Source organism: Corvus kubaryi, unplaced genomic scaffold, assembly GCF_017639235.1.
Source record: "Corvus kubaryi isolate FWS band 111438036 unplaced genomic scaffold, C.kubaryi_AGA036_p1.0 37334, whole genome shotgun sequence".
NCBI classification, from domain to species: domain Eukaryota; kingdom Metazoa; phylum Chordata; class Aves; order Passeriformes; family Corvidae; genus Corvus; species Corvus kubaryi.
The window spans coordinates 5592296-5620240 of NW_024581108.1; the positions used below are offsets into that span (position 1 = coordinate 5592296).

General features: G+C 40.5%; 1 protein-coding gene across 2 annotated transcripts in view; it reads right to left on the reverse strand.

Annotated features, from left to right (window-relative positions):
• NTNG1 (netrin G1) overlaps positions 1-27659 on the reverse strand; it is a 149570-nt gene extending 121911 nt beyond the window's left edge. The window contains exons 1-2 of one of the 2 annotated variants that reach the window (XM_042029994.1): positions 27641-27659; positions 22092-22791 (exon numbers count right to left, since the gene is read on the reverse strand). In XM_042029994.1, the coding sequence (XP_041885928.1) occupies positions 22092-22337 (246 nt within the window). In that variant the 5' untranslated portion in view covers positions 22338-22791; positions 27641-27659. Of the gene's footprint in view, positions 1-22091; positions 22792-27640 lie in introns of those variants that run through there. The other variant, XM_042029995.1, reaches the window with a different exon arrangement.
• Between the last annotated feature and the right edge of the window lie 286 nt (positions 27660-27945).

Consider the following 27945-nt stretch of genomic DNA (forward strand, 5'->3'; position numbering starts at 1 on the left):
GCTGAGTATCTGTCATGACAAACACTGTTTGTAATGACAAGGAAGACAAAGCAGAACTGGACCCTCAGTTTAAAACTTGAGGTACTGGGGAGGAAATGGGGTTGCTGTAGGGAAATTGATTAGCAAGAAGAGAGAGGCTGGAAGTGACTGAAGTGGAGAACTGTGAGTAAAAAGCAAGACTGCAAAGAAGGGGAACTGTGATTGCAGGAAACATTCTGCAAAGAATGACTTAAAGCAAGCATGATCTGCTGTACCTCCCGCCTGTCAGGTGGATTAATTTGGAAAGTCACACTTCGTCTAAATATGTTTCCACTGTATTTAGTTGCACAGAGCAGAGAACTGAGCTAGCTATAAATCTGTTGTTTAGATGTTCCTGTGATAGCTAAAAACCCGATAGCTTGGGTAGCAGACGCCTTGCTTTGGCAGCGCAGTGCTCATCATGGGCTAATTGGCCTTGCTGACAGTGGACTGGCTCTGCCAGATGATTTATGGCTTCCATGCTACATCACTATCATATCACTGCGATACAGTCTTTCCTATCCATCTTCCTAGTTAAACTCTCTTTGAGACTCTTCCCATACCGTGTTTTGATTACAGCAACAACCTTTTTTTTGATGAATGCAACTTAGCCCTGTTGATAACCATCCAGAAATCCAGAAGGCTTCTGCTAAGATCGTTTTTCTAGCTCATTGCATGCTCTTGTTGCACTCCAGCACCAGCTACTCCTTCTCTATCTCATCAGCCATCAGCTGTTCGCCCTCACTTTCAAAACCCTTCACTGCCTGTTCCTGCCCCACTCATCATCTCCAGTTTGATATCAGAAAGTCAGTGCTGCCCCCATATCACTGCTTGGTGATAAGGGCCTTTACTCCTTACCTGTTTGATTTTTACTTACTTATACTTTTTTTATTACACAGGAACCCTTTTACTTTCTTCTGTGCTGTTTTTTACGCTTGGGAGGAGTTCTCCATAAAAATCAGTGAAATGAGATCATGAATCTCCTTAAAGGAACCTCTCTTTTTCAGCAGTGACTTTCAGGAAGTGGAACTATGCTAATGCAATATTGAAACTAAATATTAATAGGGTGCTCTGTTACAACTAGTATCTTTGATGCTGGCTAGTGTTGATTCCTTACTTCCCTGTACTTCACAACTTGTCCATAAAAAGAGAGCTTGCATTTGGGGTAGGGAATCACCCAGATGTTTGGACAGCATGCAGTTAGCACAAGAAGGGCTCATAAATACATGTTACCCTAAATAATACTGTTGTATAAATATTTTTACAGTGATAGCATAGAAAATTCTCACTTGGGAATCAATCAGTTAAACCCCCATCTTCACTAAGTTTATGGAAATAATGCATCATTAAGTGCCGACACAGAGTGGGATACTACTCTCTGCCTGACTTCCCCTGCAGACTCCCACAACTTTTTAGACATTGTTACTGCTGTTGTTCTCATGCTATTTGATGTTCAGAGAACTCTGATTACCTTGTGACAAAGAAGGGATGAGAAGCATGGAAAGGTTTTTAGACAAAGAAAATCTGGACTGCTCTGCTGAAGGAGACATACTGAGAAATGATAGATGCAAATATATTAAGTTGCTGTAATAGCAGCATCAACTTTTAAAAAACCCAAACATCTAACTGGAATGCCTCAGTTATAGTAGTAATCTCCTAAATTTAGCTGTCATGGCAAATAAGTGCTATTTATTCCTTGAAAGCTACCACTGTGACTGACTTTTAAGAATTCTGTATGAAAGCAGGCACTTTAATGCTCTATGATCTCCTGTATAGCTTCTAAAGCACTAAAAAAAATATACTTAATTCCTATGAAGGTACCTGGAGTGAACAGTGAGATAGAAAAGGAAATATGAAGTATAGCTTTCTATAATTTTCTTATATTAATTTTCCTGTGGGAGAATCCTTAATCACAGTATTCAATAGGAGCCTGCACACTAAAGCATTTAGAAGCAAGGCACTACTGTGGGAAGTTGACTGCTCATCCATGGAACTGGCATGAGCTGAGGTGCAGGTGCTGGCTCCAGTTCAGAGCACAGTACTGAAGGTGCATGGATTGTCACAGGCACTGCAAATGAATAGGAAGATCATGTATAAATCATATTATTTGAGTCAGAGGTCTTCAGGTTTTAGAGAGTACCCCATGATGCATTTGCTCCACAACACAAATATTAAGTGCAATGAAAGTCCATCAGAGACTGTATTTCTCAGGAGCAGGCTTACAACTCTGTGCTTCAGCTCAAGGTAAGAAACTGTAGTGTAATCAGCTACCACTGTACATGTTTATTTCTGGTCCTTGCAATTTAGATTAGTTCATGCCTCTATGGGATTTCTGTCAGACACCCTGGTTACATGTGAGTCATTGCTCTGGAGAACGGACCATGCACTCACAGATATCCGCATTTATCACGGCACAACACCTACAAACACTTAGGTCTGCTGTGAAGGGCAGGAAGCAGCACTGATTTATGTGCTATGAACTGAAAAGAAACATCATAAAGGCAGTATTTTAAACTTAAAATAATGCTATTCTTAGCTGGCAAGACTGGTGATTTTGATCCTTCTCAGATACATAGCCAACAGTGAGCTATGTGGCTGCACAAATGCCCCCGCTTTTCTCCTCTCTGTTAAATCTGTGATTCGAATGCACACTCCAGTCCTCAGGAACATTATGTAGATTTGCAAAACTTTTGGAAAGACTTCCTGTCCATTAGCTATTGGCTGCTTTACAAAAATGCATAAAGATAGCGTTTCCCTCTTGTAACAGATGTAAGCTCCTTGCACTGTTGTTCGAACTGCTTGAAGGAAAGCAATATTCCTTTTCTCTTTTTGCTGAAATAGTGGCATCTCTCAACATAAACTGAAAACATACTTGGAACTTAATTTGATTCAGCTCTCAGAATTTCACACATGAGGGATGAATAAATGAGGATCAGCTTTCTGTAATTAGTGAGGCATGTTAGAAGGGCTGCATCCTGTAAAGTTTTCTATGCTGCAAATGACTTGTTCTTGTAGTACCAAGAAGCACTTAAGATCTGTGTCCAGTTCTGGGCCTCTCACTTCAAGAAAGACTTTGAGGAGCTGGAACACGTCCAGAGAAAGGCAACAAAGATGGTGAAAGGTCTAGAGATTAAGTCCTATGAGGAGTAGCTGAGGGAGCTGGGGGTGTTTAGCCTGAAGGAGGCTCAGGGAAGACATTTTGCCCTCTAAGAGAACCTGAATGGAGGTTGTAGTCAGGTGGGGGTTGGCCTCTCTTCGAGGCAACCAGTGACAGGACAAGAGAAAATGGCTTCAAGCTGTGCCAGGGAAGGTTCAGGACATCAGGAAGAATTTCTTCTCTGAAAGGGTGGTTAAGCATTGAAAAGGGCTGCCCAGGGAGGTGGTGGAGTCACCATTCCTGGAGGTATTCAAGAAACAACTGGATGTGGTCCTTAATGCCATGGTTTAGTTGACGAAATGGTGTTTGGTAATAGGTTGGCCTCAATTATCTTGGAGGTCTTTTCCAGCCTTAGTGTTTCTATGATTCTATTCTATCTGGTTTTGAAATTTTTATTTGTTGAAGCTTATTTGAAACAGCTTCACTTTTTAAATTTATGAACATACTGTAGAAATTGTTACCTGCAGAGTGAGCAAATTCCTGTATTTTGGTTTCCAGTTTATGCTCATCACAAATGAAGAGGGAGAAAAGTAGTCCTAAAGAGCATTTCATCCTGACTAAGACTTGCAAGAACTCCAGGCATAATTTAGAGCATCCTAAAGGCTGTTCTAGCGTGTGTTGGTTACACAAGTCCCGGAGTTCTGACTGTCTGGAACAGTTTTTCTCAGGTCTGCTCCATGTCCTCCAGCTGCTGGCATGGTCCATCGCCTGAATAAGCTCCTGAAATAGGAGGAGGATCAAAGAGCAGATGGCATTGAGCTGATTTTGCCAATCCTCTGCCACTGGAGGAATTTTTCCTGTGTCAGTAAAAATCCTCTGCTCCATCCTAAAGCCTGGTTGGTTTTTTTTTTTTTTTTGTCTACTTAACATGGTGAAGGCAGTATGGAGAAACCAAACCAGGGTCTAGGTACTTCCATGGTGACTTCAGTAGGCTTGCTTCAGATTCAGAGGTGCCACTGGCAGTGTAGAGAAGCCCATGGCAAATAAAATAGGTGGTTTGTAATGAATGAGGCAGAGCTGTGCAGTAAATTCATCAGGGACACTGTGGCAAGCCCCAAAAGAGAAAGAGGTCTAATATCCATTGAAGAATGATGATAAAAATAAATTTTGAACAGCTGCTCTCCTCACTTTGCACTAGACAAGGACATTTTTAAGGGTATATATTGTTTAGAATAATCTAAAAGCTTCTGCATAATGAATTATCCACCTTTTCTGCAACACCCTTCAGAATAGCTACTCTAAGTTTAATCACAGGACTGTCCACAACCATTTTCCTAAAAAAAATTTAGAAAATACATTCTATAGTTCAAAATCTGGACAAAGTGCTTTGACAAACTTCACAGCAAAGCAGGAGCAGGCTGCTGGGTGAGTGGTGACAAGGTGTTTCATAACTGAGGATCTGCAAACCCTTGCTGACAGCAAGATCAGCACAGTGGGACCAGTGTTCAAGGAAAGATATTTTAAGTCTGCCAGAAATTTTACGGCTCTTCTACAACCCAAATCGTCATAGAATCAGTTAAGGCAATTTTTCTTTCTGAAGGGCAGCATCTGGCCTACTTGGCACACTTAAAAATTTCAAATGTGTTATTTTTCAAAGCAAAAAGCATAACAAAAATATGTAATTCAAACTGGCAGAACATTATACTTTGGATGACATTTTGTAGTTAATAACAATTTAATATAGCATAAAGTGTACTTCTGCTGCACTTCAGCCTGGTGCAACCTAGAAAAGCATCGCACAGTTTAGAACAGACACACTAAAAGTTCATTTTAAAGAGGTGGTGCAACCAGGCTCTGCGGCTCTTGCAGGAGCAGTAGCTGCTGCATTATTGTTAGTGACTGTTGGGGTCCCTCCCCCCGCCATGAAGCCCTGGGAGAGGGGCCCTGGGGGGGAGACACGGGGTTTCCCTGCCCCTGGTCGGCCTCATTCCCCATTGGTTGGTTTGTGTTCCCTGGGGTGGCCAAGGACCCTCGGGTCCCGTGACTGCGGAGTTCCTGAGCTGAGCCCCGGCCATGCGGCTGGAGAAATAAACATCTCTGAAACATCTACCACGAATCTGTCCATATATACTTCGTTTCCACGGGACTCCTGGTTTGAAATATGCTTGTTGCAGTAATCCCCGCTGTAACAAGTGACTGGTTTTAGCATTTCATACTTGTAAATGGAAAAGATTCTGAAATCAAAAGGGAATGTGAGGGATCACACATTGGTCATAGCCCTGCAAAATTTATACTATAGTTTCATCTGTTCACAAAATCAAAAAGGCTGTACAAACTTTAGAAGACTTATACCAAATACACTGCACGGGATTTTGACTCATGTCCTCATTCACACAGAAAGCCCTCCCTGTGGCTGAACCTGACTTGCCTGGTCCAGGACTGGCTCATGCGTCATTCAGCCCGTACATTCCCCTGCCCCGCTTTGCATTTGGTGTCACTTGCACTTTATTTTCCTTTCACCAAGTGCCCAAACATAATCTGGGCATGTCTCGGAGAGCTAAGCTGTGCCTGAGCAATGCAACTGAGCACCAGCTGCCTTTGTTTGTCCTCAAGTACCATGATACTCCTCCACTCAGGACATTCTGGAAAAATCTGAGTAGCCCCTCACTGTGCCTGGGAATGGCCAGACCCCGGGACGTGTATGCACACTGCAGGCTGGAGGAAAGCCAGACTAGCTAATTCCTCATTTGTGTCAATGTAGTTAAGCTTCTTCCTAATGATATTTTGACCTGGGTAGAGAAGAGGAGCCATATGGCATCTTCCACCCCTGACAACAACTGCTGTTAGTGCAATCAGCACATTACCTAGGTGATTTGTTTAGATTCAGCTGTCACTAACTTGTGGCAAACTCAATTATAATTAAGTTGTGTATTAGGCAGGGTCCTAATATAAACTGGTATCATTTTCGTATGCCATTTCAATTGTATTTTCTGCCACAATCCTGCTTACAGATGAAGTGTTCTGACTAACTGTTCCTCAGGGTCATTGCCTTTCCCACCTTCTAATTCAAGAAGTGAATTTGTCTAGCATGGCACCCTAAGAAATCAGAGAGATTCAGCATCAGCCAGAGAGCCATTCAAAAATTTCAACAAAAATAATGCACAATCATCAGCCTTAGCACATGCCTAAGTCACCCTTCAGAGCCTCACTTTTTAATGGCTTTTGACATCTGCGTTTCAATTATGCTCTAAGCTATCTAAAATTGTGGCAATGTCTTTGCTTAGTTTTGGGCAATGTACAGCCCAGTGCAGCATCAGGTGTAACTAAGGGCTTTGAAAGTCACAGAATATTCTGAGTTAAAAGGGACCCACTAGGATCATTGAGTCCAGCTCTTAAGTAAGTGGCCCATAGGGGGATTGAACGCAGGACCTTGGTGTTATCAGCACCATGCTCTAACCCACTGAGCTAATAAACCACTACTTATTTTTGCAATTTGCTGTCTTTGGAGGTAAATGATGGTTCAGGGAATGGCTCTGGGTTGCAGCAGCACTTGAAGGTGTTGATCATCTAGGTTTTCTCAAAAAACATTGATGCAATCATGATACTGGTTTAAGTCCTTTAAAATCCCCAATTTCCCCAGGCAGTATCTTGTACTTAGTAACAGGATGAAAGAGCTCAATACTGCTAACCCCCATCCTGCACAATTAACCTTCCTTCCCCTGTGGACAGAACAGTGATATCCCCTCCTTTTTACAGTATAGATTTCTGAATCAAATATTAATGCTAAGCATAATGTAAATGGGTTTATAAAGCTAAGAAAAGAGAGAAACAATGTTGATAATTATCTAGGGCTATATTATTTCTTAACTTTACTGCATTAACATGCTAGTTAACAGAGGGCATGTAGTTCTTAAAAGCTTACTGCTCAAGAATACTGAATGACAAAAAAATTGTAGGTACTGTCAGATCACCACAGTTGATTTACAAGCTTTTGCTTTTGAATCATAACCTCAGAACAGGGAAAAAGATTGCAATAATCACAAATAATGATCAAGTATTGAATTATGGCTTTGATAAATACTTTCAAAATTGTAATGATAAACAAATTAGCACCCTTTTACTATGCAGTAAATAGGCACAGTTCACTATTAAAAGAATAAAAGGATGTAATTTCTGTAGGTATTTAAGGTAAGTGTGGGACAAAATACAGAGCAGCAGACAATGGAGACTTAATCCCAAATGAACACTATTAGTGTCATTCAAAAATTCAGCAATTCTGTGAATTGCCTCATCCCCTGCCTGGAAATGGAGGAGACCAGAATGAGATGCAAATCAGTGCGTTTATCTAATGAATAATGCAAATGAGTGCTCCTCTTATGGCATGGCAGTCTGCAGGAATCCTCTCTGCCTCACCTCACATTTCGTGTGGATTTAAGCACCATGTGTCAGAAGAAATTAGAGAACGGAATTGCCAAGAAATGACAAAGCCTTGGAGCCCCAAGTCAGTGCAGACAGCAAGGTACATTAAGATGCATAGTAGGGAGGAGGAGAGAGCAGACATCTCATTAAAATGAAAATGTTGCTATTTTTCCTTCACCCCGTTAATCGAGTTGTACGACACTTTAATCAGCAATTATTTGTGCGGCTACTAATTAGAAACATTCTCGAAAATGATACCAAGGTGAGATCTCAAAAACTTGACAAAAATCTTTCAGTTTGGCTTTTTTTTTTGTAATGCTGGTGCTATTTTATCTCTCTGATATCAGTTAACTGCATCAGCATTTTTCTCATAGCATCACAGAGCATACTGCATCTTATCCATTAGTCACAAGCCTTGCTGTAACTTTCCCTCAGCATCTAACATTACCCTCCAAAAATATACTCAAGCAAACAAATCTAAAGGCATGCAAGCCCTGAAAATTAACTCATTTTTTTTCCCCAATCATATTTTGCCTGAATGCATACATGATTCAGAATCCAGGATGGATTTCATCTGCTCCATTAAAACATCTTAGCATGAAGACCAGCTATGCTGCCACAGCTGGCATCAAGTCACTCCTCTTCATCTGCATTGAGTCCCCAAACTGGGGATTTGTGAATTTATGCTTTTCTGACTGGTACTCTTTTAAAATACAGAGCTGGTACACCCAAATGAACAAAGCCATTTGCTCCTTGGACAATTTCTTAGTTATCAAATACAGAGTGCTAACGGAGCTGCCCAACTTTGAAAGGATTTGGGATCCCAAGGATTCGGGATGCTGGGAGAGAATCTTCCACCACTGAGATGCCCAGGGGATGCACAGAGACCAGAGGTCTGAGAATGCAGTTTGGCCAGGTTCAATCAAGTCCGGTTTGGGGTGGAGGAAAATTACCTCTCACTTGGAAGGGGAAGAGCACCTCAAAGTTCTGAACTGTAAAGCTGAGAACTTAATGCAATCACTAAACTTTGGGGTGCCCATTGTATACAATACAACCTTATTGCCGTGTACCAATGGGTCACTGAGCTTTGTTGTCAACCAGCAGGCAACAAATTGGTGGTTTGATTCAGCAACCCATCAAAGAGATAAATCTATGTATTAAGCAAAAGAAGAGATTAGAGGTATCTTACTACATGTACTTCCAGGAAATGTGAAAAAAAAAAAAAAAAAAAAAGAGCCAAAAAACAAAACCAAGATCCAGCCCTTTTTTCTCACAAGCTGACAAAGACATCATCGTTATTTATAGTTGTGCTTCAGTTCATCAGTTGGAGGCACACTGCAGAAGATGCTAAAGCACTAGCGACATTGCTACTAAATTAAGAGCTTGCAGTTTCTTTATAATAGTTGAAAGCAAAGCTATTTCTCCATTGGGCAGCTTGTTGTAAACTCCATAATACTGGAAAAAAAAAGGTATGTTATTTTGATGGATTTTCTCTCAGGTCAGTCCTAGTGAATCGAGGTGGAATTGCCTGGGATGCAGGTCTACAAGGAATTTGGTGTGAACTCCATGAAAATGTGACTTGCAATCAGTAGCATTTTCACTCCCTTAAATTAGAAGGACACGGGTAGGTTCTCTGCTCCTGTTCCTGTTGGCAGTTACCATGCCAGAAATATACAGAGAGTTTAGGTTTCTTATAGCAAGGGCAATGGTAACTATAGCAAAAAAAATACTGTTAAAGCAAACTAAGCAGTTGATTTGAAGCAAGGAGACAATTAAAGCACAGCATTTCTGAAAGAGTAATAAAAATGTCACTGCAAATGACAGATTGTTACAAGTCCTTGGCTGCTTCCTAGCACTGCAATAGAATACGGTGTTAAATCAGTTCCCAGAGATTATCAGTGGTATATGTTATTTTCCTGAACTCAAGGAACTCAGTACCATTTCATAAATCAACTGCAGGTTAAAATTAGATTTTTTTTTTTTTTTTTACAACCTTAGTTCTGTGACCCTTGCACATACAATTAGCAAAGAAAATGATATTAAAAAAATAGCTGAAACCTGACTCATCAGACGTGGAAAAGCTAAAATCATTCCACCAAAAACCCAAACCAAATCAGAAAATAGCTCTTTTCTATGGCTTCTCAACGTCTGTGAGTTTCACTGACTGCAGAATAAGATACTGAGACAAAGATATTGTAGGAATGGACTCTCATTTTTCATCAGCTTAAGGCTCTGTAAATTACCTGTAAAGCGTGCCCATATTTTGTTGTGCTTACTTTCTGTACTGCTTTTCTGTATAAAGCATTAAGAAACCTAGGTCAGAAAACTGTAATTAAAGCCAATAATAACTGAACCCAACTACATGGCATGTGAAGATCTCCAAAGTGCAGGCTTGAAGTAAATTTCTGTGTTGTCAGGTACAGTGGTACTGTAGGCTCAATTAAAAATTCCTCTGTCTCGGGTGTTTATGGGCCAGATAATGTCTTCTAACAAAGTCTCTGTGACAATACTGTTAGAATCTCACGAACATTTCTTATATGGCAGAAAGCTGATTTCTGCTGGAAACAAATTATCCAAGAATCCTTCACGTTTCACACAGAAATAGAAGGGATCTCTGTTACCATCTTCTGACATGCAACATTGCTGTATGCTTCTCTGCATGTGCATGGGTTGCCTGGGGGAGGCTGGAACACCTCCTGGAACGCTCTGGTGAGTGTAGGATTCAGGGCAGGGTCTGCCACCAAGACCAGGATTCCCTTGTAGGCTCCTTACTAGCTCAGATGAGGAGGTTTTTTGCCCTCTTCTTCAGCAGCTGCCCTTTATATAGCTGCGCTGCCAATGCTTATACATGTTTCAGCAAAATGCTGTGCACCTGATCCTTGGTTAGGAGGGATAATTTTGAATTCCAAAGTGTTTCCAATTAATGATTTACTTAATCACTGCAAAAGTAAACTTGTTCTGCTAATCTTGCAAGGCTTCACACAGCTCATAATTATCAACACAACAATTACTAACTCAGAGTAAAGGCAGTGACAGCAAAGGCTGGCTCAGCATTGCCCTTACATCTGCTTTCTGTGGCCTTGGTGGTTGGCTAGGCTGAAAGACAAAAAAAAAAAAACCAACTGTGGCTTGCATGTCAGGAGTTGAGAGAAGCTCATGTATGGTGGTGTCATCAAGAAAGTGTTAAAATAGGTCATCACAGGCACAGGTGCCATTCATCTCTGTAATAACTTGTGAAGAACATTATTTTTTCTTGGTCAGCTTCTGTAAATCTTCTTCTGGAGTTATGAGAACTGGCCTGGCAGGAGAAGGATGTTGATGTTGATGGCTGCATTAGTAGGGGTGCAATGACCTTGAAGATGGGAACTGAAAAAAACCCGTGACATTAAGGTAAAATTCAGTAGTGACCTGCTGCTTTCTGATTTTTTTTTTTCTGATCTTATGCACATTTTTATCATTCCAAACCCATCACTTAGTAGGTCAAGGCCCTTGACAAGATACAATCACCAGAACAACATAATTCAACTTCTTAGCCAGATAGTTATTGATTGGGAGAGCCAAACACTGCCTGTACAAGGGCTATGCCTGCTTTCTCTGAGCTCCTGCAATATGTTTACTATCCTCGAGAGTGGGTACCTGGGAAAAGCAGCATGGTGAGCAGGTCCTCATTCACCAATCCACATTCCAACACCCTTCTCCCATCCTACTGCTGAACTCTTTAAACTTGGAAAACATTTAGAAAATTCTTTACCTGTACCCATCTAAAGTCCAGAGATGAGGTCTGTGTGGTCTGTACCATTTCCAAAAAGAATGTTAACCAAAAGGAGTAGCAGAAGTCTACGTGAGAATAAACCCCTCAGCCCTGGTGGCTTCTCAAGGTGTGCAGAACATTAAAGGTGTGACAATAGAGGGATACAGCCAGAAGGAAGGCAGGCAGGCAGGCTCTTCTGTTCTTTGGAAAAACTCCCCATTTCTCTCTTCAGTCTTTGTTTTCTCCACCATTTTCAAGACAGGGACAGAGGGGCTGGCACCCAGGAGGGCTGCACGGACTGCACAAGTGGCAGATGTGTGAGAGCTGCCTGCCCCACCATCCCATTAAATGTGCATACACCACTTTACACCAGCTGAGGACTTGTAAATTGTGGAAGTGGGGAAACAATTGTGTGTATGGCTTCAAAAAACCCAAACAAACTCCATGTTGTATTTCAGACATCAGTCCACTGTTTAACACTGAAAAATGGCACACTTTCTGTTAAGGCTTAACATTTGACAAAATGTTATGCTGAAACCCCCACCTTTTCTGATAAACAAAGGAAGGACAACTGTTGTAGTGTTTTTGGAGACCTATTTTTAAACTTATAAAACTTTAAGTTCATGATTGATGACGCTTAGCTAATGTTCAAGTGCTACAAGCAATGATGGTGCAGTTATGGAGAACTACAGAAAGATTAGTCAATAATAGTCTTGTCCTTTTCAATTATTTACAAATAATCCAGGAGATGCATAAAGCTAAAACAGTATTTTAATATACAAACCCTGTTATGTATTCTATATATATATATATAGTAGCTGGCACTTTCCAGCTAGGTGGTCTAAAATATGCTTTCAGTGTATTCTTGTATGCCCCAAAACTGTACCCAAGAAAAGATGGAAAATGTCCTATTATCCAAAACCTGTTTTGTCACTAGGGACAAAGAGCCTTGCACTGAAGCTCACAATGGCTGAAGTAATCCAAAACCCAGCACCAGTAAAACGAGTAAAGAAGATTTTAAAACTGAAAAAAGTGGAAATAAGTAAACTTCAGTGAAATTGCTTCTAAGAAGAAAATTATTAGAATACAAAGGCATACAGTTAACTTTACCTTTACTTAAGATGGTTTTATGGTTTCCAGTTGAGATTTCAAACTGGTACAGTGCAAAGGATAATGCTCACTACTAAGGAAGAAGTACTTTGTTGCCATCCATTGCTGTCAGTAGGAGTCCTTCTGTTGCCTAACACAGGACACATTAATTTCGGTGGAAGATCATATTTTAAGTCCTGTTGATGTAAAGTCAAACACTAGCTCTTAGGCATGAAATATACATGATGAGTCACTTCTAATTTCCTTTTAGTTATTGAAGCGTATCTTTTTTAAAAAATCAAAGCCACTGCTTCAGATAACAAAAAGCTTCTATGTTCTTAACATTTTATTTTCAAAGGCTTATTCCACTTCTTTTTCAGGAAAACAGGGTTTTCATCTGCAAGTGGTTGGCAAAAATTTACCCCACAAATTTAGTGAGGAAAGCTACAATGCTTGAACCCCTTAAACCCGTTACTTAACGTGTCTGGAAGTCTGAATCAACCCTTGCGAAGTGAGACACCTTGCTAGGATATTTCTGCAGGCTATCCCTACAGTATTCATACCACTTGGCAGATCCATATGGTCAAGGAAGCCAAGAGGCATGTCAGTCTGGAAGCCTATGATAAAAATAGATGAGGAAAATAGCACGTGTAGAAAAAGTTGTTTTAGCAGTTAGAAAATTGCATTCTGTACGTTTTTTTTCTATAGTTATGCACGTTGCTGTTTTTAGAGGATGAGGGCTTTTGTGTAGCTGTTTGCTATTCCTCTTTATTTATTTTTTACCATCTCCCCACCCCCAGTCACTTTTAAATGTCACCCACAAGTAGCTCTGTTTCTAGTTTTCACTGGAGGAAAGCGTCTTATGAGCAGGTGTAGCTGGTAAAAATCAAATTGATGAGTTAAAATGTGGCTCTTGACAGTTTTACAGATAAAAAGCTAAAATGCACCAAGATGTTGGAAAGACACAGCACGTACATGTAAGCAAATGCTCCTTTCATCATAATGGTGTCTTCTTTTAGAGGTTTTACAACTACTAAGCTATAAAAATTCTCTCTGGGCTGAAGCCTGACATAAAACATCCCTGGCATAGTACGATTTCTTGCTTCTTGTAGTAAATATAATTAAAATTCATTTGCACCCTTTTCTCTCCTCCCTGTTTTTTATTTCTAAATTCCATATAAACAATCTGCCTAAAGAACTAGAATAAATAAAACCATTTTCCAGAAAACACAACACAACAAACATCAAAGCTACATGAAATCACTTATGCATGTTGCCAAGTCAGCTCAATGCCAAGAATTTTTGTGTCCTTAGCTATATTTGTACTTGTAGATCAGGATGATGTCACTGCAAGTGACCTGTGAAAGCACAAACTTCCATACCTAAAATGTGTATCAAGAGTCATTGTTTCTCCAAGAAAACCGGGTACAGAGCTACCCCCTATTTTTTAGCTAGGGAGATTAGCATTCCAGTGTACGCGGGGATCTGCATCTCATCAGTCAATGGTCTTAATGGTATCTGGGATTATCTTTTATTTGCATATTCAGGCAGGACTTACAGGCCTTGAAACAAGTCAAGAAATATTTGGATTAACAGATCTCTCACCCGGTTTTAGCTACTCTTAAGTAGATATAGTATTTTATGTATTGGAAATGGCGGTTTTGGCAAAACAGCGTCGGTATTAACAAAAAAAAAAGTGGAAGTGGTACTCACACTAAAATTGACCAGCTCCCACAAATTCAGCCCTTTCTAAACTCTGTGGGTAAAAATAAATCATAGGTTTTAATCCTCACATAATGAGATGGGTAATTTCCATACTTTGTCAAGAGGGATTGCTAATGCCTGTCTGTATTTCTCCTCCTCTGCTTCCCAGCATAGAGCAGAAGGGATGGAAATGCAGATTATTATCTCAGTTTGTACATTTATTTTTTCTTGAATGAATGAAGGTGATTTGGATTGCATTAGGACTGGATGCTTTATAAGTAACGTAAATGTCTAAATGTTAAAATCGTTACTTGAGAGTCAACTTACTGATTTCTGCCTCCTTGAAGGACTCTGGGGAGCCCACTAACCAGAATGGTTGTCCTGATGTACACTAGGTTTGTAGAACTCTAAGCTGAGTTCACTTGGCTTTGTTTCAACAAGATGCTTACAAATGGAAATTTTAATATATGGAACTTGCATTTGGTTTCCAGTGATTCTTAGCTTTTACAAACTATAAGCTCTGCAAGAAAGAAACATGAAACTCTGGGGTTCAGAGATGTACAGGTACTAAATGAAGATGGAAAAACATGTTTATCCAGATAATTTGGACAAACCTGCAGCACAAAACTATCTCTGCTCCGTTCTGCCAAGTAAATCCAAAATTCACGCTCTGAGACTTGTCCACCACAGTGGGAAGAAATATATCACGCTCCTTGTACAGTGTCCTCAGCCTGGAAAGCCTGACGCTGCACAGCTCCCTTGGGAGGGCAGGGCATTGTCCCCCTGACCAAAATGTGCAAAAGCAAACCGAGGGGGCAGTGCTGCAGCTCTGCTCCTCCAGGCTGCCTGTGTGACTGACACCAGCAGGTTGGGAAGCAAAGGTCACTCTGCTGAAAGTAGGACTTAGCATCCTGGAAAAAATTCTCAGTTCAGGGTTTCTAGCAGAGGAGAAATGGGGTCACCCAGCTCTGCCTCCCATCAGCCCAGGAGGGATGTGCTGTCCTGCCCCGGCCAAGGAGCACGTTTGGGATGTGTGGCTGTACTGCACTGTCTCTGCAGTAGAGAGCAGCAAATCTTGTCAGGAGTCTCCCTGCAGTGAGCCACAGGCTCGAGATCACCTCTGCCTCACCAGCAGCAGTTCAAATTACAATAGGTTGCTAGTAAATCTTTTATTTATAAAGTAGTATTTTTTACTTCACTAAAAGTGCTGCTGAGGGGACATTTCTGGTCCAACTGCATTGACAGCAAGCCATTCACATTCACCATGGATGTCTTGAGTATTTATTTTATAGTGGAAGATATTTATTTCTTTATTAAATTGGTGTTACTGGTTCCATACCCAAACAAGGCCAAAACTCCAAGTTCCCACAGAGTACTTGGGCATCTCCCCCCAGATACTCACCTTGGTGCTTTGGGGGGCCAGGGAGGAGGGGAGCGGCGGGGGGAGGCACCAGCTCAGGTATTTTTAAGAACCTTGTCCATAGAGCCACAATCTCCCCCGGCATGGTTCCTTGCTTTTTAAGATCAATTGTTATTCAAATAATTGTCTAAAAATGTCTACTATTCCCAGCTAACTTCAGGGGAAAAACAAACCACACTAGAAGAGCAAGTAGCAAATGGAATAAAGGCAATGCTAGAAAATGCTTAACAGCTGCTTTTACAACGTATATTTATAAAATATACATTTTCTTAAAAAGATGTACTTCTACACATACTAGTGACATGTGTTTTAAAACTGCAACTGAAAATATGTAGAAGCTCTCGATTTTCTTTAGGAGCCCTGTTCTGATCGCAAATATTTTTAACAAATGAAGTACCTTGTGGGCGTGCTTTTTTGTTTAAGGCTTGAAAACATTCCAGTACTCAAAGTGTAACTGAGGAGAAAAAAAAAAGCAACTGGACAGAGTGTTGTTAATGATTTACTGGAGAATCTTGATGTGTGATAATGAGTAAAATGCAAATCTGTTTTACTGCCAATCCTCAGTTTTGATTTATGAGCAATTATTAATTTTTAGATTGCTTCCAGTTGGAAGAGAACAGAGATTTTACCAAGCTATTTTTTTATTCCTGCTGTCATTAAGTATATCCTTTTTTTTTTTTTTATCTTGTAGGAAACCAAGAAATCCTTTCCCATGAGGACCAAGGAGCCTTTGCAGAGTGTGCAGCAGGCTGCTGCCAGAGGCACAGGTAGGCTGGCATGTGGCGCTGACCAGCGGGAGGGAGCTGGAGGACAGCACAGGGAGAGTCTGCGCTCCTCACTTTCCTGGGGCACAGCACAGGGAGAGTCTGCGCTCCTCACTTTCCTGGGGCACAGCACAGGGAGAGTCTGTGCTCCTCGTGTCCCTTGCCCCGCTGGCTGCTGAGGGGCTGCGAGAGGGGCTCAGTGGGGCTTGGATGGGAACAGCCACAGCAGTGGGGGCTGAGCTGTCCTGCCCTATTAGGGACAGGCCACCGGGCAGGGGCTGTAGTTCACAGGTCTTGGGGTATTAGAAATGAAATTAAATGTTCAGTAGCTTAAGAGGAGGCACCATAAAATAAATAAAATAAAACCCCCACTCCCTGAAGAGTAAGGTGTTCTCCTACAATGACAAAGAGACAGTTGTAATAATTATCCGTGCCCAAGGAATTCAAATTAGATGAATGCAGATGTTGTAAATAAAGTCTGCAATAACTTTGAGCTGTACATGCTTTAAAAATATACAACTATGAAAATCCACTTTAAACAAGACAGTAGCAATAGCTTCATCTTTAACTTCCTGTTCCCATTCTAACCCATGCCACATAGTAAGACTATACAGATAAAATAAAAATGAAGGATTCTAAATTCTAATTTAGCCCATAAAAGAAAAAAGCTTTTTTTCTTAACAGCATCTCTTAATGATATTGCACAACACTCTTTTAAAATGTCTTACTTGAGAAAGTATGAATGTCAAAATGCTTTCAAAAATAATTTTTGTTTCATATTGTGATTTATCCATTACTCAAGAGTATCTGTTAATTTAATTATTTCAGTAAACATAATAATGGTATCAGTATCTATGCTGCACAGTATTTCCTTTTTTTTTAGGAATATGAGCCTACTTGTAATTAAAGGAATGCTATATTAATGATGCTGAAAGTCTCAGAGGGAAAAATTTAATGTCCACCTCATAATATTATGCCAGAATTACATGTGCAGAATACTTTTTAATAATCTTTGTTTCTTAATTTAGTTTTGATTGGCTATGAAATATAGAGTAGCACTCAAGGGCTCAAATTTCTACTGTCATCAGCATTTCTTTTCTATAAATTGTACAAATGCACAGGACTCCCATCTGCAGGCTCCTTTTCAAGCTTCTGTTTAACCTATGAAGGAAATTAGCTGTAGGCAACTATAATTGATGATAATTTCATAATATTTTAGCCGTTGGGATGGTGTTATGATAGCTAGGTCTAAACACAAACAGAAAATTATATTTTCATGTTGCCATTTGAGCTGCAAACACAGGTCGGTAATATAAATTCGTCTCTAGTTTGCAAATTACAGCAATAGCCACTAGGAGTCTCCTGGTTAAATTCATAATGAATTTGCACGGTAATCCCGGCTCACGTTTGAATGCAAACCCCGTGCTAAAGGCTGGATTTCAGCAGAGGGGCCAGTCCATGTGCAGGGCAGGGGGAACGGGGGTGACAGGATCCCTGAGCTGTGAGCAGCATCATCAGGTTCCTGATGCTTGTACCAGGGATATAGATGACAAATGTTTTAGAAGGAAAGCCAGCAGCCACCTACACACTGTTCTGGTAGAGCAAAAGATGGTGACGGTCATGAGAAGTCAGATTTGTTTCTCTTTATGACTGGACAGAGTATTGTGGAATTGTTCTTACAAAGAGAGAAGTAGATTTTACCGACTGTTAGTTACTCCCAGGGATTTAAAGCAGATTTGTTTCACACTGAAATACTGCAGGCCACAAGGACTAGCACTGCCAGGTACTTCAAAATTTGCTTTGTGTCTCTGCAAAGTGAAACCTGCAGTTCAAACCTGAAAATGTAAATAGCTTCTTCCTCTCCTCTCTCCTCCCAACTATGCACAAGCATATGGTGCCAGACACACTCTTAGCAATGCCAAATGCTCAAAGTTCATAAATTACAGACCTGCAGGAATGGGTCATGCTGGCTCAAACACTGCGGCTGTTCAATCCAACTCTGTGACTGACAAAGATGTCCAAATTTCCTTGAAGGAATATCACAGAAAGCAGGCACCCACCTTCTGCCAGCACATGTACCTCACTCTAAGCAGCTAGAGATTGCTTTAAAACGTACAGGTAAGCCAGAGCTGACCAGTGAGCCCTTTCCCCACAGTGTTGGTTTTCCGGAGGCAGGAGGAGTGCTGTTTATTGTGGAAGGATGCTGTCACATCCTTCTTACAGATACATGCAACTCCACATCTACAAATTATAAGTGTTCACTGCTCTTAGACACTTATTTGTTTATAAGTTTCTTTTATGCATCTCTTCTCTTGAGCAAAAATCCTTTCCAAGCCATAAAAATCCTGAATGACTTTAAATATGATGAGATTTAAACAAATAATCATTTGGAAGGCTATTCATTTAGCTTCTGCTTTTTGAGCTTCTTGGTTTCATTTTCAGACTTTTCCCTGCAACCAGAAGGACTAAGGACATAAAGATGATGTTTTAAATGAAAGCTGAGAATCTCACATAATCATAATCGTAGGACTCCAGGGGTTTGAGGTTTCAGAATAATCTCATGAGCTGTCAATATTGAATGTCACTAGAAACTATAGTGTTATTCTCAGAATGCCTAAAAGCAACTGTGGGATAGTTTTCCTGCTGCATGCTCCCCGTAAGACCTACAAATGCTGTTCTGGGGAGACACCCCAAAGGTACCTGCAAGTGGTGAGCTGCCAAATGCTGGCTTTAGCTGCCAGCTAGGGCTGTTATATTTTGCGACAAATTTACATATGTAAAGTCCTGTTATTCAGTCTGTCAACTAAACAAGCTCACTAAGTAAAAATTCATCATGGGCTTGTAAGAACATTTAATTCCATGGGGAACATGCAGAAGTAAGTAGTGGGCCAATTTAACCACTCATCTCCTCTGTATTGTATGCTTGCATGCATTGCAATGCACGGCTGTGTGTTATTGAAGATTATTATCAGCTACTCTCACAGACTGCCTTAGATTTTACCATAATCTCCCAGCAGGACTTGAATGAAATTCCCAGTCTGGTTTGTTTCAAGGATCTAATCTATATTACACTGAAGGCTGACAGAGACTCAACAGCTAGTACCTTAGTCCATTTGGTGAACAGAAAATTATTAAACCTGATCAGGGAACTGACATGCAAATAAAACAGGAGGCTGCTTCAACCTCCTTGTCATCCTGCAGAAGCAGACTTGGCTGCTTGGTACCCTTGTTTATTGTTAGAATATCAGAAATACCCTGTTCTTCTCCAAGTCAGTGTTAACCCAATTTCAATAGCAAAACAGTGGTACAGGTTTAGCAGGCACATAGCCTGTACTTACAACAAGAAAACCAAGCACTTGTGTAAGCCAGTTTGGCACTTCACCATGCTGAAAAGAAACCTTTGCATCTTTGTCACTTCAAATTTGGGATTTTTAGCACAAGAACACGCCTAACACAAAAGAGCTCTGTTTTCCACTGCCCACTTTCTCCAAGTATGACAGTGCTATCTTCTTAACTCATTTTCTAAAACCAAAAGTGAACACAAAAATGAAAGATCTCCTCAAAAATGCCAAAGGTTCATCCCTACAAAATATATAAAACCTCATTTTGAAGGAAATATCTAATTCCTACAGGTAGCTATGGTACAGACAGATATGAAGCATTTTTAGGGATGAGAATGCTCTGCTGTGAGGCACGGGGGCAGTACCTTAGGAACGTCAAATATTTGTCATTTTCCTTATGTTTCAAGCAAGCCAAGCCATTACCAATGCATATCTAAATATAGTGTATATGTACGATATACGTCTACAGCGGAAACAAATCCAACAGTTTATCATGTAAGAGTCAGTCACTCTACACTCATGTAGCGAACTACTCTCATTCTGCGTGCTCTCCCTCTCTTCCCCAGTTACTCCTCTTTCTCTGCTTCTCATGTGAGGATTCTGGTGGCCTTCTGCATCTCACAAGCTTAACCTACAGCTGTAACCTCAGGTCATTCCCAAGCAAACTTTCATCCCACATCACAGCATTGGTGACCTTGTGCAGTCAAATGTTTTCGGGGGGAGTTTGGGCACCAGTTTTACATTTAGATTTAATCAAAATGTCTTTTGTTTGGCTGGTTGTTTTTTGTTTAAAATCATTGTTCTAACTAGAGCTCATACTGATAATAAAGGCCTCCAGAAACTTACAAAATTACTTAAGATAGGAACTGCTGCAATGTTTATCTGCATTAAAAGGAAAAAACAAATTTTACTGAGCAGGCTTGTTTGTTTTGGTTTTTTGTTTCATTAAAAGAACAACTTTTTGCATTACATGATGAGTTACTAAATATTACTGAGCGCTAAATCACAGCTATTACTATTCAGAGGGAGAAAATATATTTCAGGATTAAGAAATAACCTGTAAGACAATATTATGTGGGGCATATGACTTTTATTTGTTTTTAAACAGTGGCTGCTTGAAGTTGCTCAGAGGTTTCGTGTGTCAAAGCATGTCAGCAGAGATGGATTGGTGGGCAGAGAGCAAGTGGTGCAGTCAAAGGTTCATAGTGAACGTAATTTATTCATGTAGCTCCGCAATTTATCACGTGGTTATTACCATAATGTACGTGGGAAGCAGCTGCATGCGTGCAAATAATGCCTTAAGTGTATGTGTGGTTGGATCTGAACTGCTTACAGAACAGCAGCGGTGGAAAATGATGCCACAAGGCATTTAAAAGCAAATTTCCTTCCTGTGGGGATGCTGTCACCCAGCAATGATGATTTGTACACAGGCAAATAAATATCTTGTAGACTTTTCTCAGTTGTGATAACCTCACTTACCAGAACTCATTGGTTTTTCAAACCTAAATAATGTAGGTAATGTGATGCATGTTTCCAGTGCTGTATTAACAGAAGTAAGTATGCATGTTTTGTACCCTAAACGCATATTTTCTAGTCAAGGAACTCAGTATTTTCCACTCAGTATTTAACAGAAATATTCAGTGGCAAAGAAAAGGAATCCTCTGGGGGTATGAGAACAAAGAAGTTATCTACAAGTTAAAGATCTCCTTTAACTGAAATGATTTCTCACAGCCTGATCTGTGAAACACTTGGGAGCAGCACAGCTGTAAAAGATTGATATACATACATATATGTATGCGTGTCTATATATAGTGTCTGCCTGCTTTCTTATACCTGTGCAATTATTTACCAAGCCAAACATTTCCAAACCCTATCTATTTCAGGACCATGTAAAATAAGGAGCTTTGGTCTCTTTTAGTTTGCTTGAATGTCTACAGTTCCAGTTACGAAGAAAGCTGTGAGTAGTTGCTAGAGCTTGGAGGTGTTTTTTGCTGTACTGTCCATACACACCTGCTGCAGCTCTTTGGGTAGCTGGGAAAACTTTTAACAGCCCAGCTCCCACCACCATTTTTTAAGCTTTAGGAATTTGAGTTCAACTGGCCTCAGTGTTCAGAAATTATGCCATGCTAAGATGCTTTGAACTGATTTTAGTGGAATCAGTTCATTCAAGTCTTTCTTGATAAGGAAAAGGCCACCCCAGTTACGGGTTAGCGCATTAGAAGTTTTATGCTGCTTTCTTCTGATACATTAAAAGTTGATGTAGAGAGACAGCGAATTCAGACAAAGTCAAGTTGGGTCCTCATAAGCAGAACATCTCATTGCTCAGCTTGATGTACTACTCAGAGTTTTGTACAGCAGAACCTTTCACATTTGGAATATGATGCAGGTTTTCTTGGATAATTTCATGTGCGCTCTAGGGCTTCTATTTTGAAGCCATCTATCACAAATATATCCCCACTAATTATGCAAAATGAAAAGCTTGCCTTACCATTGCACAGAAAGTCTCAGGAGGATCTCCACACGTTATGTCTGGGGGATCCAGAGTCACTTTTACGTATTTGATCATATCTCTGGCTTCTGGCTGGCAGGCCATGTAATCCCATACTTTTCCTTCTTCTGTGTAAATCTGAGTCTTACACACGTCATAATGTCCCCACACAGAAGGGTAGTGCTGCATCACGGAGGATACAGTAACCCAGAGGGCATGAAGTGACAGGAATCTTGACAAATACATTTCTAAATCCTTTTATGTCAGCTTCGTAAGGATGCTCAGTGCTGGCGTATGTGCAGTCTAGCAATTATATGTACATATACATGTATACATTTATAAAATAGGTTCCAACTCATATGTGAAGCATTAGGACAGGATGTTTGTTCACTATGTTAAAGACTTTGGTAGAAGCCACCCAGGCCCTGATGACAGCCTTTCACAACAATGCAGCACTTGTCCTTCGTCTTATAACTTATCTGTCAGGGCTTCTTGTAAAAGATGTCCAATAGCAGATAATAATTTGTGAAGTTGCAGGTCTTCAGCTACACTGTCGATAACCCTGAGTGATCCTCCGTGTTCAGGGCTAGCAGGGGATGCCGGGACACACTGATAAATCAGTATCCGAAGGAAAAGGGTGAGTGTCTACAGGCTGGTGTCTGTTTCCCATCAATCATTCTTTTCTTCTGGCACCAGCACCCTTTTAGAAACAATAAAAATTAGAGTTATTGTCCAAGAATCAATGCATTACAAATATACGATATGTTGACATTTTGGAGGTTAGATGCAATATAAAGCAAATTGGTATAATATGGATAACCTTTACTGTGGGTTCTGTGCTAGAATGAAGGAACTACCAAAATCATTCACAGTAAAAAGTATTTTGACATGAAGGATTTAACGGTTCTCTAACAAAGACAGATTTATAATGTTCCAGGTGAGTTAGAGTTTCCTGCTTCCAAAACTGTATTTTCACCCTAGCAAAACTGGAGAGCGAACTACTGAACTCAGCCATGGCCCAGATGGTGCAGGCAGGCAGGGAAGCACGCAGCCCAGCACAGTGGGGCAGCAGCAGCAAGATTCTTTTATTAAAGTGACACAGAGATGGGTATCAGGGCTAGCAGGTGCTGGTAGTTTCTTGGCAAGTGGACCTCATGGAGCTCCAAAAGCCTTACATATTTCTTTTGTATTATTATTATTAAGAATAACAAAGATATGGCAAGTACAATTCAATTTCCTTGACATTTCTCATTAGTGTTGCAAGAGCTTTGTTTCCTTTTTTTTTCCTTTGAACTGTGATTTACTGAGCACATTGATGACAAACTACTGATAAAGATAATGGCTTATTTTGTAGCTTACTATACGGATGTTTTCCCCTCCTTATTTTCTTAGGTTTGAGGGTGGCTGTACCTGAGTACTCAGCATTTATTTCACAACAGATACATGCCCTTTCCCCTTTTCAGAAAGCAACTAGACATTCCCTTGCTTTGTAGCACCTGAATCACATAATTATAGGTATACAATGCTAGAATGTTATCATAGCAACTTCAAATATATATTTCCTAAATAAAACAGGTAAAGATCCAAATTATGTATGAGGAAAACTGCAAAGGCAGAGTAAGTACCCTGAACAGGGACAATGAAAACCAGGGCTAGGAATTCCAGTGCATTTGTGTCAGCCTGTGCCACCCGAGGTTGGGGAGCCAGGGCGCTGGGCTCTCGGCAGGAGGAGATTTCAGCCAGCTGCCGCAGCACTTCCCCATTTCCTTTGTCTGGATGCTGAAATCTACGCAGACCCGTTGGACAGATGTTCAGAAACAACCGCAAGTTGCCACTTTCTGCAGCCTGCTTTGCTTCCCAGCTTTAAATTATGCCCAGTGTCATGAACCCTCCTACACCTCACAGCCATGGGAAGAGGTATGTGACCTGGTAAGCTCCTTAATGTGTCACGTTGGGAATATGCATTTTCAAAACTTATCTTCAAAGCTATTCACAAACAGCCTCCCTATATTTAAATAATGCTTCATCTTAAACTGAGCTAAACTACAGACACCACGAAATGCCAACAGATGGTTGAATTGTGTTTCCATAGCAAAGTAATTTACAATAATTGCTGTATGGACGTAAATGCAATTTTCCATTATATTCATTTTATCAAGTGTTACCATACAACTCTCATGTATTTTATCAGAATACGCAGAGAATATCTGAATTTTCATGCAGCAACAATTCTCAATTTGTTCAAACATATTTAAGCTTCAAATCTGAATTTGACACAAAAGCAGAAATCTCTAAAACCAAACTAAATTTAAATCTTTTTCAGAAGCACGCTGTGTAGTACTGTTGGTTTTGTAGCAACCTTACATTCTTTTTTTTGTTTTGTTTTCAGTGGGAGTGTTTGCATATTATTTTGGAATTTGGTAATTCAGAGAACACCTTCCACGTCATTCTAAAGACACCTCTTCCCCTCTGTTTCTTTTCCAATGTATGTTACTATTTCGAAGGGGAAAAAACCCCATCCCCAAGACCCCATAGCTTAGAACAGTCACTATGAAAATGGGAAACAACTCCTTGCTAGAAAAGGCGCCAAATTATTTTAAATCTATGGCAAATCAAATACCCTTTACTGGAGATGGCTTGGTCATAGTTGGAATAAACAGTAAGTAAATATAATTTTTCTGTGTAGAAATAAGAAGTTACTGAGTTTAATTATCTTTAGACTGCAAGCTTGTATATTCAGCTTGTATATTCAGCAAAAAAAAAGTTTGTTTTCTTTAGTGTCTTCCTTTCTAGCTCTTCAGTTGCCCGTAACCTTTTATAACTGCTGAGACTCAGATCCACTAATAAACAGGACTGGGTAGGACTAAATAATGTGAAGCAAGCCACTACCTTAACACACTGTGCTAAAATACTTCCCATATAACGAATTCTCATTAAAGTAAGCCAGTCATAATGATGGTCATTACACAGAATTATAGACTATAACATCGATTGAATTTAGTGCACTGACAAGAAAAAAGTGCAGAGGAGTGCAGGACATCTGAGCATTAAGCAGCTGTAGCAGTGTACAACAGACATTCCTGACAAGAAGCAGCCAATTATAGCTTAAATTTCTGGCATATAACCAGTTCTGATTAATAGTTTTCCATTACATTACAGACATATTATTAATGTATTAAAAATGTCAAGCTTTGGCAAGAACTAGTATGGCATGGCTCAGTTAGTCTGCAATATCTTCTTTTAATGAGCTTCCATTGATATAGTGAAAGATATTGACCAAAGCACATTAAGGATCATGTGCTGAGCGCTGCCAGGTTTTCTTCCGATGGAGCTATACAATTTGTCTTATGTTTGTTCCTGCAGAGTCACTCATGATATGCATTTTACATTTCAGTGCCCTATTGCTAAGGACACATCTATTTGAATTATTTTGTAAAAAAACATTTAGAGTAACATTTCTGAAGTTTACAGCTGTGCCAGATGTGTTGTGATAAGCCTCTAGCTGTGGACAACGCACAGCAATGGAGTTTTTTGTCCTCAGTACTGCCTGTGTATTTGACCTTAGAAAAAGGTAATCAAACAAATCAGGAATAAGGACTGTCTGATGCCCTGATTCCCTCCACCCTGCCCTGCCTAGTTGCACATCCTGGGTGTTGGGGGCCACAGAGGTGGCAAAGAGGGTCAGGGTCCTTGCTGGCTGAGGGCGAGGGAACGGCAAACTGCCGGGAGGACTTCAGCTAATGTATGCAAAGCCTCCAGAGCACACAGCTCCCAGCGTCTTCTGTGTGTGGCAACAGCGCTGGGAACTGCGGCACGTTTGGGGCCTTGAACATCCCCATGTGTCACAGCCTCTGCAATATGGAAAGCACTAGGAGGCACCGGTGCAGAAGGCCACATCTCTCTCTCTGCCTTCCCCTGTGAGCGCTGCTCTGTCTGCGAAGTGCTGGTCGTTCTGGCCACAAGTGAATACTCACAGCCATTTGAGAAGAATGGCAGGCAGCTGACCCCCAGACTAAAATCAGCTGTGAGGAGGCTCTGAGCACATGCATCCCTTTCCAGTTGGAGAAGTCACACCTCAGGCAGCGTCTTAATTCTGCAGATGCAGGAGGCACCCCCTTTACAGAGTAGATAAAATGCATCTTGGCACAATCAGTGCCAGGGAAGAACTTCAGGTCTCATGAGGGGTTGTTAGCAAACACTCCTCCTTTGCCTCCTTCCATCAGTGTGAAAATCCACCCCCTTCCCCAAATAACTCCCTCATCACAAGCCACAGCGGCTGGATGCCCTGCCTGAGCTCCCTGCCGGGAAATCGCTGTGCGATCCATAGGGGTGGGCTCTGGGCCTCTCTCTTTAAGCCACAGGAACGTGAAGGAGGTAATAAAAATAGAGTGACCACTTCTCACACTGACCATGTATTGGATCGAGTGTGTCCCCCCACCACACACGAGCAGGAATGAGAGCCAATACCAGATATTACAGTGCAGCCTGAGGAGAACTGGCTCAAATAACGAAGCAAGGCAAGGAGTGCCGGCTGTCACCTCCCAACAGCGGCAGCTGCAGAACAGATTTTTCCAAAGGAAACATGTTTCAAGTTTGTATCCCTAACAGCTTAAGCAGATGAATGTATCCAATCAAGCCCAAGTAAAAAGCTCCTTTCCTTCCATTCCAGTTATTAATTATTAAAAGCCAGTTTAGAACATAGGAAATAATGTGTATTAGAAAACAGAACTAACCCTCATGCAACTTATATTTACTAAACCTCGTGTTTTAGACCATGCTACACTTGAGAGGCTGGTACATATACAAACCAACTCCTATAAAGGCTAAATTATTTACCTATTCAAAGAAGAAGGGAGCCTGTATTTAACGATTCAACACACATTATTTCTGTCAATACTTGTATGAAATGCAGTATATTCAAGCAACTGCTTTGGTGTCTTTGGCCTCAAATGCTATTCCAATCAAAGTTTAGCTTCTATTCTTATTCAGCTTATTTAACTATTTAGCAGAAAAAGATTTCTTTGTCTCGGGAGAAATTTTAAATGCCAATACCTATTGGCTAAAGAAAATAAAATTCAGCAATCTGCTACCAGAAAACTGGGATTTGGCACTATACTTGAAATACTTTTGGTTTTCACACATTATTCGTTGCTGGCTGACACATCATACTACCACTGCCATTACTTGCCAGGTATCATCAGCTGTCAGAATATGGAGTAAAAAGCATTTCAGCTATTTAAATTTTAGAGCCATAGTACATAGCTGCATTTTTTCCTCTAGCACCTTTATAATTCTAGGTTATTGCCTTAAATATCTCTGTACCTAGCATCAACCTGTTCTGCAAGTTTTGCATCTGAGAATTTAAGTTAGCATTTGGGGCAGTTACAGGCTTTGTTTTTGGGTTTTTTTCAATGATTTTTCACGCTTAATAAGCTGATGCACGCTCATCACACAGTGTATCCAGGGTACAGGGCGCCAAAACTTTCAAGTTACAATGTGAGCTGATGACTTTCTAACTGAAAGATCTTAGCCTCAAAAATAATGCCTACCGGTTGCTGAATTTGTTCTGTGCTATTGCTGTAATTTACATAAAGAGCTAGAAAGTTGGTGCCACTTATAAGTATCAGAGGGTTGAGGGTTGAGGCAAAGTTCATAACTCCGTGATAGTATCACCACTAACTGCTGGAAACGCTCTGGTAATCATCCTTTTAAGGTCCAGAAATCAGAAATCAACGTTTATTTTTATCACATGAAAACCACAAAACGAAAAAAACCAAAACAAACCACCACCACCACCACCACAACAAAAAACAAGCCAGAGGAAGTTGTGCTGTGGTGTTCTTCCCTTTGACGG